General features: G+C 37.1%; 1 protein-coding gene across 1 annotated transcript in view; it reads left to right on the top strand.

Moving 5' to 3' along the window:
• The window catches only part of TYR (tyrosinase), a 121,182-nt gene that overhangs the window by 48,546 nt on the left and 58,742 nt on the right, over positions 1-13,894 (top strand). The window contains exon 3 of the mRNA XM_006871216.1: positions 12,770-12,917. Coding sequence (XP_006871278.1) covers positions 12,770-12,917 — 148 coding nt within the window. The remainder of the gene's footprint in view (positions 1-12,769; positions 12,918-13,894) is intronic.

Here is a 13,894-nt window from a genome sequence, read left to right as displayed (position 1 = left end):
TATTCTCTGCTTTCAGCCAAGATCCATTGGACATCAGCAACACTATCTCTCATTCCACAACCTCCGCTAAATCTGGCTTAAACTTCTGGAATTATAGTCCTTAGTGGTATTAACTGGTATCCTTGTAAGCATATGTATGTTATGCTATCATAAATAGCATTGTACTTTAAGATAGACTTTGAAATGCTCTTCTGATGATGAATGCAATGCCATTCCTCTTTATTTTGTCATTCCCAGTATAGTACACCAGATGACTGTCAGATTCAACATGACCAAAACCTCTCCCTTTCAGCTCACTAATGCCTAGATCTTTATGTGTTCCATTTCATCTTTGATGACTTACAAGTTTCTGTAAATCATACTTTGTACATTCCACATTCTGATTATTAATAGATATTTACAGATATTTCTTCTCATTTTGAGTTGTGTCACATCAGCGAATGAAGGTCCTGAAAGCTTTGCTCCATCCACATCATTAAGGTCAACTCTACTTTTGAATGCTTTCCAAGCCTAGGGTCTTATCTTTTGGCACTATATGTTCCATTGATATCCAGAAGGTTTTCTGCTTCTAACCATTTGCAAGTGGTCACCTGTCCTTCTTCCTAGTCTGTCTTAGTCTAGAAGTTCTGCTGAAATCCAGTGCACCACATGTGACCGTACTGGTATTTAAAATACTTGTAACATAGTTGACAGTATCACAGCAGCATACAAGCCACCATAGTATGCCAAATTGACAGATAAAGGGTGCTATAAAACAGATAAGATCAAATAAATCACTTGAAAATGTACAAATGTAATATATTTGCTTTATATTTATTATGTTTATGAATGTGAAAAAATATTACATTCACAAACATTAACTCTGAATTTATCAAATGGAGAAATCAGTCTAATGTTTTGAATAATGAACTATTTAAAATGCTAATACATGAAATAAATTCTGTTGAATCCCTTTTTTTTAATTCATAGAGACAATGTGATGGATATTGGACTAATTTACCATTGTCTTCATGCAAACAATGAAAACTATTAGAGTAGTGGTTCTCAAACTTTAATTGTTCTTCAGAAATTCCTGGAGGACTTTTTCACAAAAATGAGACAGTGAGTTTTATTGCAAAGTTTCTGATTTAGTAGTTTTGAGGTTGTTGTTGTTAAGAACTAAAAAGTTTCTTCTGAATCATAATGACCCTGTATAGGATTTCCAAGGAATGGCTAGTGGGTTTGAATCACCAACCTGGCAGTTAGCAGTCCAGTGCTTATCCTTCAATACCACACTAGTTTTGAGGTAAGGCTAGAGGATTTACATTTCTAACAAATTTCAGGAATTCTGGTGTGGTGCTGAAGAATAAGCACTGGATTGCAAACCACAAAGTCACCAGTTCAAATCCACCAGCTGCTCCTCAGAGACCCTATATAGGGTCACTCTGAGTTAGAACTTATTTGACAGCACTTAACAACAACTGTGAAGCTGTATTGCTGTGATATTGGCAGCTATGCCATCAGTATTTTAAATATAAATTTCTAGGTGATAATTCTGACTTTGGGATCATGTTTTCAGAATCATAAAATTTTGTAATCTTGTTTGTAATCTTGGCAATCATCTAATAACTTTATGGTAAGAAACCCTCACCCACTCACTCTATTTGCTTAATTGCTCTGTTTTCCAGAATTGAAGGAATCTTCTGAGTCAAAGTAAAACTAGTTTCTAATACATATAAATGCGAATTAAGTACATCTGTTGCTATAGAGTTAGCTCACTAAGAAAATGGAAAGTTAATACTTTCATTGTCCCTATACCTTGCTTAGATACAAGATCCTTTTGATCTGTGTTTTTAAAATTTTTATTGGAAATAGTTTAAATTACAAGCATTTGAAAGAACTCAGCCATTAAATGCAATCTCATAAAATTGTTATATGTAACTCTGTGATGCTGTGTGTTTCATAGTTCCTGAATTGAGTTGCCCATTAGGAAAGTAAATTAGAGGAAATAAAGCCAGGGGGTCTAACAGGCATTTCTTTTTAATCTTCAGATGCACTAATGCATGTTTTCTCATCTTCTTTTTGGCTTCTTTTCTCCAGTTCTATCTCTGAAACACTGTGACATGTTAAAAGAGGCTAGGAATTCACTTTAAATCAAATTAAATCTTCTCTGTTTTTCTGAACATTTATCTACATACTTTATTCACATTTCAAAATCTGATAGGCATTATAAAGTACAAAATCTATTACACAGCTTCCCACGATGGAAGATACTGAATTAAATGAGATGATATATGTGAAAATGTCTATCCAATTCTTGACCTAGTAGTTGCTCAAAATTTTAAAACTTCATTTTCAGGGCAATAAAGTTGACCTGTTACCAATAAGGAAATGCTTCCAGCAGAGTGTGTAGTATGGAATTTTTATGACAGAAGTTTATTTGGATAGATACAATATAAAGGGAGAAGATAGCAAGTGAAGAAAATAATGTTTAGCGGTGGTTTGTTTTTGTTTTTTTTTTTTAAGTGTCAGCTCAGGTTTACAGAAAGAACGACTTAGCCTAATTTATTTAATTTAAATCCTAGTTGCACATTAAAGTCACCTAGGGTACTTGTTATACATACATGTGACTGGGAACCAATCTAAACCAACCAAATCTAATCTTTTAAAGGGTACAACATAGGTATCTACAGTGAAAACAAATTTTAAAAACACACAGTGTCTTATTGGAGAAAAAAAGAAAAGAGATTGAGAAGTTGAACTTTCCTATTGCTATAATAGCCTGAAAACTGTGTTTATTAATTTCCCATAGGAATGTAGCAAACAAACTTGAAGGCATAACAGAGAATAATTTGAGTAACTGTCACTGTCCTATATAAAGAATCTTGAGCCATTTTAGCATCTGTAGCTGCTAATAAGGTCCCTGTGGGCTTATTAGACTTTTTATCCATGGGGAATCCCTGAGCAAGGGTGAGGCAATGACACATTCTGAACCTTCCTTTTATTCACTGGATGAAAATGCTAAGTCCATAAACTCATTTCTGGTGTTTAGCCTAAAGGGGTTTTCCATAGTCTATCAGCAAGTCAGTACAGATGTTGTCCAGCTGTGGTGTATGGAAAAGAGCACTGGTTTTGGAATGAAATCAGTAATATATTCTGTTCTTTGATAACTGGAATTACTACCCATTTGAATCCAGGTGTGAGCAGTTGCTCAGCGGTCATTTGGTGCTATCTGTTTCCAGTTCCCAGAGTGTGGTTTTCCTCTTCAGTAAAACTGAAGCAATGATAATATTCCTATCACAAGGAGACCTGAGATTCAAAGAGGATCATGTACATGAAAGGATTTTGTAAAAGTTTATGTATACAGTAATTATCTGATGCCTAGAATTACCTCTTTGACTGTTTCTCTCAGCAAGGGATACTACTGATATTGATTGGTGCAATCATTTCTATTTTTAATGTGATGTCTTTGGTCAAAAGTTAACTATGTGAAGGAGTAAAATAGAAAGTGTTCCCACTATTCACATCCATAATACTTTTCTTTAATGTCTTAGTTGACAACTACCAGAGTAGAGTTCTCTGAAGGTCCTTTATGGATCTAATGGAGATAAATTTATCTTTCCTATTCTCATTTTCTACAGGACAGTATAAGCAAAGGATTGAGAATACAAAGATTTATAAGGCTTATTTTCTACTGTGGATATCAATTCAAAATATTTTATTACTACTTCTGAGGTGTATCCAGTCTACGTTAGGAGACAAGATACATGTGGTGGTAGTGTGCCATGGCGTTGGTTTTGACTCATAGCGAGCCTGAATAGGGTTTCCTAAGGAGCTCTGGTAGCGTAGTGGTTATGAATTGGGCTGCGAACCTCACGGTCAACAGTTCGAAACTACCAGTTGTTCCGTGAGAGAAAGATGAGGCTTTCTGTGGCTGAATGGCTGGTCGTTTTGTACTTGCTGATCTTCTGATTAGCAGCCTGACTCAACCCACTTCACTACCAGAGCTTGTCGTTCTTTAAAAAGTATTAAAATAACCAGATGACCTGTATTAACAATCTGGTTCCTATCACAAAGAGACAGGATATTTGATCATCTGTAGGAGCTCTGGTAGTGTAGTGGTTACGAATCATGCTGCAAACTTTAAGGTCAGCAGTTCAAAACTACCAGCTGTTATGTGGGAGAAAGATGAGGCGTTCTGCTCCCATAAAGATTTACAGCCTCGGAAACCCTTTACAAGGTCGCTATGAGTTTGAACTGACTCCATGGCACATAACCACCACCACCTTTGCAATCTTTCTGAGCACAGATCCCAGTTTCTTTGATGAATCCCACGTGTTTTTTTTATCCCTTTCTTAACAGCATGGAGGCATCCTTAGATGCAACAACAGGGAAATCAGCATGAGATATAAGTAAAGAAACCATACTGTTGCTAAAAACACTATTAGAATGGCAACTCTTGTTCCTAGGAGCACCTTAGAGCAAGCAGCAGGCAGGTTTCTTGAGAGGAGTGAGGTCCAGGAAGGAAGAGGGGGTAACTGGAGAGGGAATGGGTCCAGTTATACTAAAGCTGTAGCAAAACAGACTTTTCTGCTGTGATGGGGTGGTAGCACCCATGTTCTTGGTTAGCATCTCACATGAAAATCAAATATTTATCAATGCAATGTTGTTGTTAAGTACTGTGGATTTGGTTTCCACTCAAAAGCAACCCCCTTTGACAGAGTAAAATTACCCCATAAAGTTGTTTTTTTATTAAAACAAAACTTTTTATTGTGAATTGAATGAAGACATACAGGCAAAATCATCAGTTATTACATTCTACAAATCACCTACTTTGTTGCATCTCAATGATTACAGTCTTCTCCATGTAACAACAGTTAATCCTGTGGTTCCTATTTCCATTCCACCATTTTCCCATCCCTTCTCAACTATGTCCTTAGGAAAATGCTGCCCTTTTGATTTTGGATGATTGACCATTCCATGGTGAACATACCTTACTAGTGTTGTTGTTGTCACCTGCTCAGCCCCTCATCCCCACCCCATCCCCTACTGCCCCTATAGGATTTTCTTGGCATTAATCTTTACAGGGGCAGATATGCAGCCTTTCTCCCTTAGAGTGGCTGGGTGAGGTCAAACATTCAACCCTTTGTTTAACAGCTAAGCCGTTAACTATTTTGTACCACCAGGGCTCCTTCAACCACAAAGAGATTATTGTAATGATAGCTACTAATCAGGGAGCATCCATTTTGTGCCAGATCCTATACTAGGTGCTTCACATCTGCTGTCAAATTCAATCCTCACCAAATCCAAGGGATAGGTAATAATTTTTACATATTTTACCACTAGAGAAACAGAGACTATAGTAAGATAATTTATTTGATTAATAGCATGATTATACTAAGCGATACAGAATTTATCTACATATGCTCGCTATATGTACTCTACAGCAATATCTTCAAAGTGAAATAGACTCAAAGGTTTGCAAACACTTTCTAAGAAATACATGGCACAGATTCTTTTAAAAAATAATTATTCCCTGATCCTCCCATATGAAAAAATGAATACATTCACATTGAATTTACCAAATGGAAAAATCAATCGAATGTTTAGAATAATGAACTATTTAAAATGCTAATACATAAAATAAATTCTGTTGAACTCCTTTTTTGAATTCATGGTGTCAATGTGATGAATTATGGTAGGCCGATTCTCCATGCAAACAATGAAAACTATTAAGAGTACTGGTTTTTAAATTTTAGTGATTAATGTTTCTAAACTTAAATCTGATTGAAGAGCCAACTGGAAGTTCTGTTTTTCTGCATCACTTTCACAGTCTCCTTTTTCTGACTTTACAGAAGAAAATTGTATCTCATGTATCCTAAACCCAGTCTCACCAGTGCCGTTAGGTGCCATGGTGTTGATTTCAACTTATAGTGGACCCATGTGACAGAAAATAATTAACTCATTAAGTTATTAGACTATAGTCTTCACAGGAACCAATTGATAGGTCTTTCTCTTGCTGAGCCACTGGGTGGATTCAACCATCAAACTCTTAGTTATCAGTGAACTATCTAATGCTTGCGCCATCTGGCTTCAATATAAAAAATTACAGGCCACCAAGGGAATAAATGAAAATATTGGTACCAGTGTTTTAAAGGGAATGACTTTAATGTCTAGGTAGCAAGTATCTTATTGAGGACAGTCTCTAATTCTGTGCTTCCATCAAAAAATGCATGACAGAACTAATAGTAGGTAGATCAAATTATGAAAACTGTTTTTTTGTATTTTGTCCTGGATGTCTAAGTGGTTTGGGTATATATATATGTATAAGTATATTGTTGTTGTTAAGTGCCGTCAGTCAGTTCTGACCCATAGCGACCCTGTATAGGGTTTCTGAGGAGCAGCTGGTAAGCTTGAACTGCCAACCTTGCAGTTCAAAGGGCTCTGCAGTCTGGCGCATTAATCCACTGTGCCACACCAGGACTATATATATATATATTACCAGCCGCTCCACGGGAGAAAGATGAGGCTTTCTACTCCCGTAAAGATTTACACCCTCGGAAACCCTGTACAGGGTCGCTATGGGTCAGAACGAACTCAACGGCCCTTAACAACAACAACAACAACAAGTAATCTGAAATGGACTGTTATTAGCCATTTTTAATCTGACAATCAGATGGTTTACTATGCTGGGAAAGAAAAATTGAAGAGGAATGACATCACATTCATCATCAAAAATTACATTTCAGATCTTCCTTGAAGTACAATGCTATCTGTGATTGTTGTTAAGTGCCATTGAGTCAGTTCCTACTTATAGCAACCCTGTATATGGATTCCAAGGAGCAACTGATTTAACTGCCGACCCTGTGGTTCAAACAGACCTGCAGTCTGATGCATTATCCTGCAGTGCCACACTAGGATTATAAATAGATATATATTTATATACCTACAAGGAGGACCAGTTAATACCACTATTATCAAAATTTATACACCAACCATTAAAGTCAGTGATGATGTAACTGAAGAATCCTGCCAACTTCTTCAATCTAAAATTGATCAAACAAGCAATGAAGCTGCATTGAGAATTACTGGTGATTGGAATGTGAAGGTTGCAAATAAAGAGTAAGGATCAATAGTTGGAAAACATGGCCTTGGTGATAGAAATGATGCTGAAGAACACAAGATAAAATTTTGTAAGACCAAGGACTTATTGCAAATATTGTTTTAAAATAATATAAGAGACAACTATACACATAGATCTCACCAGATGTAATACACAGGAATACAATTACATTTTTTTAAAAAGAGACCATGGAAAACTCCATATCATCAAACAAAACAAGGCCAGGGCAAACTATGGAACAGACCATGAATTGCTCATATGTAAGTTCAGACTGAAGCATACTAAAACAACTTCATGAGAGCTAAAATATGACTTTGAACACAACCCACCTGAGTTTAGAGACCATCTTAAGAACAAATTTGATTCATTGACACTAATGACCACAGAAAAGAAGAGTTATGGGATGATAACGACAACATCATATAGGAAGAGAGTAAAAGTGCATTAAAAAGACAGGAAAGAAAGAAAAGACCAAAAAAGATATCAGAATAGACTCAAAATTTGCTCTTGAGCATAGAAAAGCTAAAACAACTGAAAGAAATAAGGAAGTAAAAGAACTGAAAAGGGAGGTTGAGAAAACAAAGTCAAGTGTTATAATGAAATGTACAAAGACCTGGAGTTAGAAAACCAAAAGGGAAGAACATACTGAGCATTTCTCTAGCTGAAAGAACAGAAGAAAAAAACACAAGCTTTAACTTGAAATATTGAAGGATTCTATGGGCAAATATTGAATGATGCAGAAAGCATGAAAAGAAGATGGAAGGACTACACAGAGCCACTGTACCAAAAATAAATGAACAATGTCCTACCATGTCAAGAGGTCGCATATGATCAAGAACCAATGGTTCAGATGGAAGAAGTTTCACTGACAGCATTAGTAAAAAACAAGGTTCCAGGAATTGATGGCATACAAATTGAAATCTTTCAGCAAACTGATACAGCACTGGAGGCACTATTCATTTATGCCAAGAAATTTGGAAGACAGTTACCTGGCCAATGGATTGGAAGAGATCCATATTTATGCCCATTCCAAAAGGAGGTGACCCAATGGGATGTGGACATCATGGAACAATATCATTAATATCACATGCATGTAAAATTTTGCTTCAGATGTTTCAAAACCAGTTGCAACAGTACATCGATAGGAAACTTCAAGCTGGATCTAGAAGAAAACATGGAACTAAGGATATCATTGCTGGCATCAGATGGATCTTGACTAAATGCTGAAACTACCAGAAAGATATTTACTTGTGCTTTCCGACTATGCAAAGGCTTTTGACTATAGGGACCATGGCAAATTATGGATAACATTGCAGTACCATTGGTGACACAGTGGTTAGAGCTTGGCAGATAATTGAAAGGTCAGCAGTTCAAACTCATCAGGTGCTCCACGGGAGAAAGATGTGGAAGTCTGCTTCTATAAAACTTATAATCATAGCAACCCTAAGGTACAGTTCTTATTCCTGTAGTGTCGATTGATGGCAATGGCTTTGATTTTGGTATATTCAATAATTATTTTGTAAAATATTAAATTCAATGTATTTGTGTGATTTTGATCCATTGTGTAGTAATCAAAATGCTAGTGATAACTCAATTTGGAAGGTTAGCCTAAAATGATCCCAAAGGAGTTTTAAAAAGTAATTATAATTTATATGACTAATTTTTTGTTGCAGGAAAATATAACAGGTTTATGAATTTTAAAAGTCTACAACATATATAAGATTTAGATATCATTTCATGGGGAAATAGAATAAAAAATGAGTTCAAGTAAAAAAAATGTAGGAAACCATATAAAATTTAAAGAGCTTAGGCATTCTGGTACAGCTAATGGCATCAAATCATTGAGGCTGATACATTTTTAAAAAGGAACATTAAAATTTAATTTAAACATTATCCTATTTATAATACCCCAGAAATTATATCTTCTGAAATTATTTATGATTGTGATAGAAACATTTTAAATCTATTTAAAAATGTGTGAAAGAGTACATAAAATAAGTTTACCAAATTTTGTTGTTGTTGTACTCAAGGATAAAACTTGAAGATCATTGCTTTACAGAAAGTTGCCCTCCACAATGTATGATCTGCTGCTTGATGCATGAGGCAGCAAACCATTATACTTACGAACTTGAACTGTAGAAAACAGACTGTGTTCCAATTTAAACTCTCTGTAATTCATTGTTTAACCTTCAACAAGTTACTGACCTCTCTAAATCTTGTCTATATAATGGAGATGATGACAGTAGCCAATATGTAAGATCATATACAAAATCTATATATAAAATGATTTCTATCAAGTTCTTAGGAAAATGTCTACACACAGTAAGTGTCATATATGTATGGATTCATGTAAGTTGTCATAGACAAGACAGTTCAGAGAAAGGGATAGACATGTTCATATGGTCTAGAAGAATTGATACTTTTGAGTTATGGTATTGGAGGAGAATATTGAAAGTGCCATGGGCTACCAAAAGAACCAGTAGATCCGTTTTGGAAGAAGTGCAGCCAGAGTGCTCCTTGGAGGCCAAGATGGCCAAACTTCGTCTCTCATACTTTGGACATATTGTCAGGAGGGACCAGTCACTGGAGAAAGACATCATGTTTGGTAAGGTGGAGAGTCAGAGAAAAAAGAGGAAGACCCCTAACAAGATGGATTGGCCAAGTGGCAGCATCAATGGACTCAAGTGTGGCAACAGAAGTGAGGTTGGCCCAGGATCGGGCAGTGTTTCGTTCTGCTGTGCATAAGGTCGCTATGAGTCGGTACCGACTCTTTGGCACCTAACAACAAAATGGTCTCTAAGAATGAATAAAATAAACTTTTAAAAGAGAATAAAGGATCAGTTGAGAGACATAAATACTGTGAGTTGCAATGGCGGAAGAGTATGAGGCATTGGATGCAGAGGTCAAGGGATACTCCTTTTTTAAAAAAATGCTTAACTTAAAGGGATTAGTTCAGGACCTGTTTAAACTAAGCACTTCCCTTAAGTATATTGGATAATCTGAACAATTCACGATTTTTTCTGGAGCTCATTATATAAAGTACATAGGAGAATAGTGAATACTAAGTGGAGGTGTCTCAGAAGAAAGATCTGGTGATCTGTTAAAGACTACAACCATTGAGAACCCTGTGGAACACAGTGCTACTCTGACACACGTGGGGTCACCAGGAGTCAAAGCAGACTCCACAGCAACTGGGGTGATTTTTGGTATTTCAAGTAGTGAGTAGTGAAAATAAACTTAATAAACATATTTAAGATAAAAAAAAAAATGAAGAATTTTACTGAGAAAATTATCCTAATTACATAAGATGAAATTATATCTCTCTTAAGGAGCACTGGTGCACAGTGATTAGGCACACTGCTGTTAACCAAAAGGGCGGCCATCAAACCCATCAGCCACTCCAGGGGAGAATAATGTGGAAGTCTACTGTAGACAAGATCTCCCTCCAGCACTGAAACTCTATGAGGCAGCTCTATCCTATTCTATAGGGTTGCTGTGAATTGGTAGATTTGGGTTTTTGACCTACCCTGCTAAAATTCTAGTGCCTTCATTCTCTATATACTATATACTAACCTTGGTTTTGATTATAATTTTATCCACAATTCTGTTTGTATGATGTGTCTGCAACTCAGTAATATGCCATTAGCCATACTCCTTCAATGTGGTTCCTGCTTACAGCTTAGCTTTGCTACTCTGCCTTCTTTGTCTGGTTCTGAATCTCAGTTCTACCTATGTGTTTTGTATACTATGTGAAAGGACTATGAAATGACCTCTTACTGTTCTTTTACTAAGGGTTATGTGAGTGATAACACACACGTACACAAATCAAGAGAAGTCTAAATGGAAGGTGAAAATCACAACTCTGCTACTACCTGTGTAATCTTGAGAAACTCAAAACTTCTCTGAGCCTCAATTTTCTTTTCTTTTCACTAAAAAACAAAACCTATTACCATGGAGTTGATTATGACTTCGAGTGGCCCAATAGCACCCCTATAACAGAGTTGAACTGCTTCTTCAGGGTTTCCAAGACTTTATAGGAGTAGACAGCCTCATGTCTCTCCCGCAGATCGGCTGGTGGGTTTGAACCATCAACCTTGTGGTTAATAGCTCAACACTAAACCCACTGCCCACCATGGCTCATTTTTTCTTTATAATTGTTGTTGTAAAGTGCTGTTGAGTCAGTTCTGACCCATAGTAACCCTGTATAGGGCTTCCAAGAAACAGCTTATTGTTTGAACCACCACTGATCGGATGGTTCACAGTCCAGTGTTTATCCTACAGTTCCACACCAGGACTCCTTCTTTACAATAGGGTTAATAATTTCTAACTGATAAGAAAATTGATGCATTTGAGTTATAGTACTGGAGAAGAAAATTGAAAGTACCATGGACTACCAGAAGAACAAACAGGTCTGTGTTGGAAGAGGTACAACCACAATGATTCTTTGTGACAAGGATGGTGAGACTTCACCTCTCATCCTTCGGACATTTTATTAAGAAAGACCAGCCCCTGGAGAAGGACATTGTGGTTGGTAAATGAAGGGTCAACGTAAAAGAGAAAGACCATCAAGGAGATGGACTGACAGCATAGCAGCAGCAATGGGCTAAAACGTAGCAATAATTGTGAGAATGGTACAGGACCAGACAGTGTTTTTTTCTGTTATGCACAGTATTGCTGTGAGTCAGCACTGACTCGACACCACCTAATAACAACAAGAAGCATGCCATAAAGATTGAGAGATATATGGCATTTAGCACAGTTAACAGTCAGAAAATGATAGCTGTTATTTTAATATTTTTCCTATTATTATTCCTGACACAGTGAACAAAACAATTTACTGGAATTCTGATTAATTTAAGCAAATATTTTGCAACACTAAGTATATTGTTTCCAGTACTGTCAATGATGAATGGCAATCTGGAAAGTCACAAAGTTTATGTTTTCTCTGGAACCAGAAGCTGAAACTAAAAATATCTACCAGAACTGGAAAGCAGGGAACAAAAACCAGGCTGGAAGGATCTGCTTTAAGTACTGTTACAGGTTGAAATTAGTGTGACTGTGGTGAATAATAAGGAGGTCTGCTAGCGTAGTGGTTATGAGTTGGGCTGCTAACCTCAAGGTCAGCAGTTCGAAACTAACAGTGGCTCCCTGGGAGAAAGGTAAGGGTTTTTGCTCCTGTAAAGATTTACAACCTCAGAAACCCTGTACAGGGTTGTTATGAGTTGGATCTGTCTCCACAGCACACAAACACCACCACCATTCTATCTGGCTATTGTATCCAGATTGTTATTGTTGTTAAGTGTTTTTGAGTCAGTCCTGACTCACAGCAACCCTTTATAGGATTTCTAAGGAGTGGCTGGTGGGTTTGAACCATGGACTTTGTGGTTCAAATAGACCTTGCAGTCCAATGCTTACCCTACAATGCCACACCAGGTCTCTGAATTGAGACTACTCCAGATTAACACTGCTCAGTTCCCAAAGATTTATCGAAGACTAACCAAGTATACAAAATGCAAAGAATTCCAGTACAGAATGAATTATATTGCTACTTTGCTGTTTAGAACTAGGCTTTCAATTGCAATTATAACAAAAGTGAGATAAGCATTTAGATTTTTGATTATTAAGGTAAACTAAAAATTGTTTATAAATGTTCTTTTTCATCAACAGGATTTGCTAGTCCACTTACAGGGATAGCAGATACTTCTCAAAGCAGCATGCACAATGCCTTGCACATCTATATGAATGGAACGATGTCCCAGGTACAAGGATCTGCCAATGATCCCATCTTTCTTCTTCATCATGCATTTGTTGATAGGTTGGTTGACATTTTTTCATAAATTATGTGCTGTTGGGTTTAAATGAACTGGATGTCTACGAAATGGGACTTTCCTTATCATAGGAAACTAAGGAGTTATGGTTTCTTCTGTTTCTGATTGAGTTCTCTCAGAAGCATACCCTAAACTAAGACTTGGGGCTCAAATGATTCATTAAGATAGTATAATAACAGTGTGGGGGGCCATGTCTGACTTCCTCTGGCTTCTCAAGGGGGATGGAGAATCATATTCAAAATCAGTCCAGAACTGATTCCTCTGAGGTAGAGTTCAGACATGCTTCCACCCTTCAACTATCTTTACCCTCTTCTGACCTGAGCCATCCCTTCCACAGCACTCTCTGCTTAACAGCTGGGTTTCATAATCCATTGCAATGGCAAAAACAGAACTCATAAGTAATACTCACAATTACAAGGTTTATTAAGAAAGTGAACAGGGCAGAATTCAGGACCAGAAACAATTATAATGCAGCAGTCCGACAGTCCCCTTTTTCCCCCTATACTAGAGGCATGCCTTGTTCTTGTCTTCATTTCTCAGCCATGTGCCTCCTCAGCCTTTGCCATTCTTGGGCAAGTGTTACAAAGCTCTTATAGCCAATCTGTAAATGCTCAAAAGGCACATTTTGCAAGCCAGCCTCCTGTCTATAGGCACTCAGATTTACTTGGTCCATGGGCCCCGAAGCCCACAGCTGCTCTGTTTCTCCAGGCTACTGCCTCTGTCATCACTTCAGCTGCAGATGCTCTTCCAGGTAGGGATCTCACGCTCCATTCATGGTTCTTCTTTCTTGGTGGTCCTGGGATCATCTGCTTCTGATTCTGAGCTGGATCTTTTTAAACTGAGCAGGATGGCACAACTAACCAATCCCTATATTAGAGTCCCATATACCTTATAATTACATGATCCCACCCACTTATTTGGTGGGAGTTACAAAGGAGCTCTGGTAGCGTAGTGGTTACGAATC

This window comes from Chrysochloris asiatica, unplaced genomic scaffold, assembly GCF_000296735.1.
Source record: "Chrysochloris asiatica unplaced genomic scaffold, ChrAsi1.0 scaffold00163, whole genome shotgun sequence".
NCBI classification, from domain to species: Eukaryota; Metazoa; Chordata; class Mammalia; order Afrosoricida; family Chrysochloridae; genus Chrysochloris; species Chrysochloris asiatica.
This window is presented reverse-complemented; position numbering and strand designations above follow the sequence as displayed.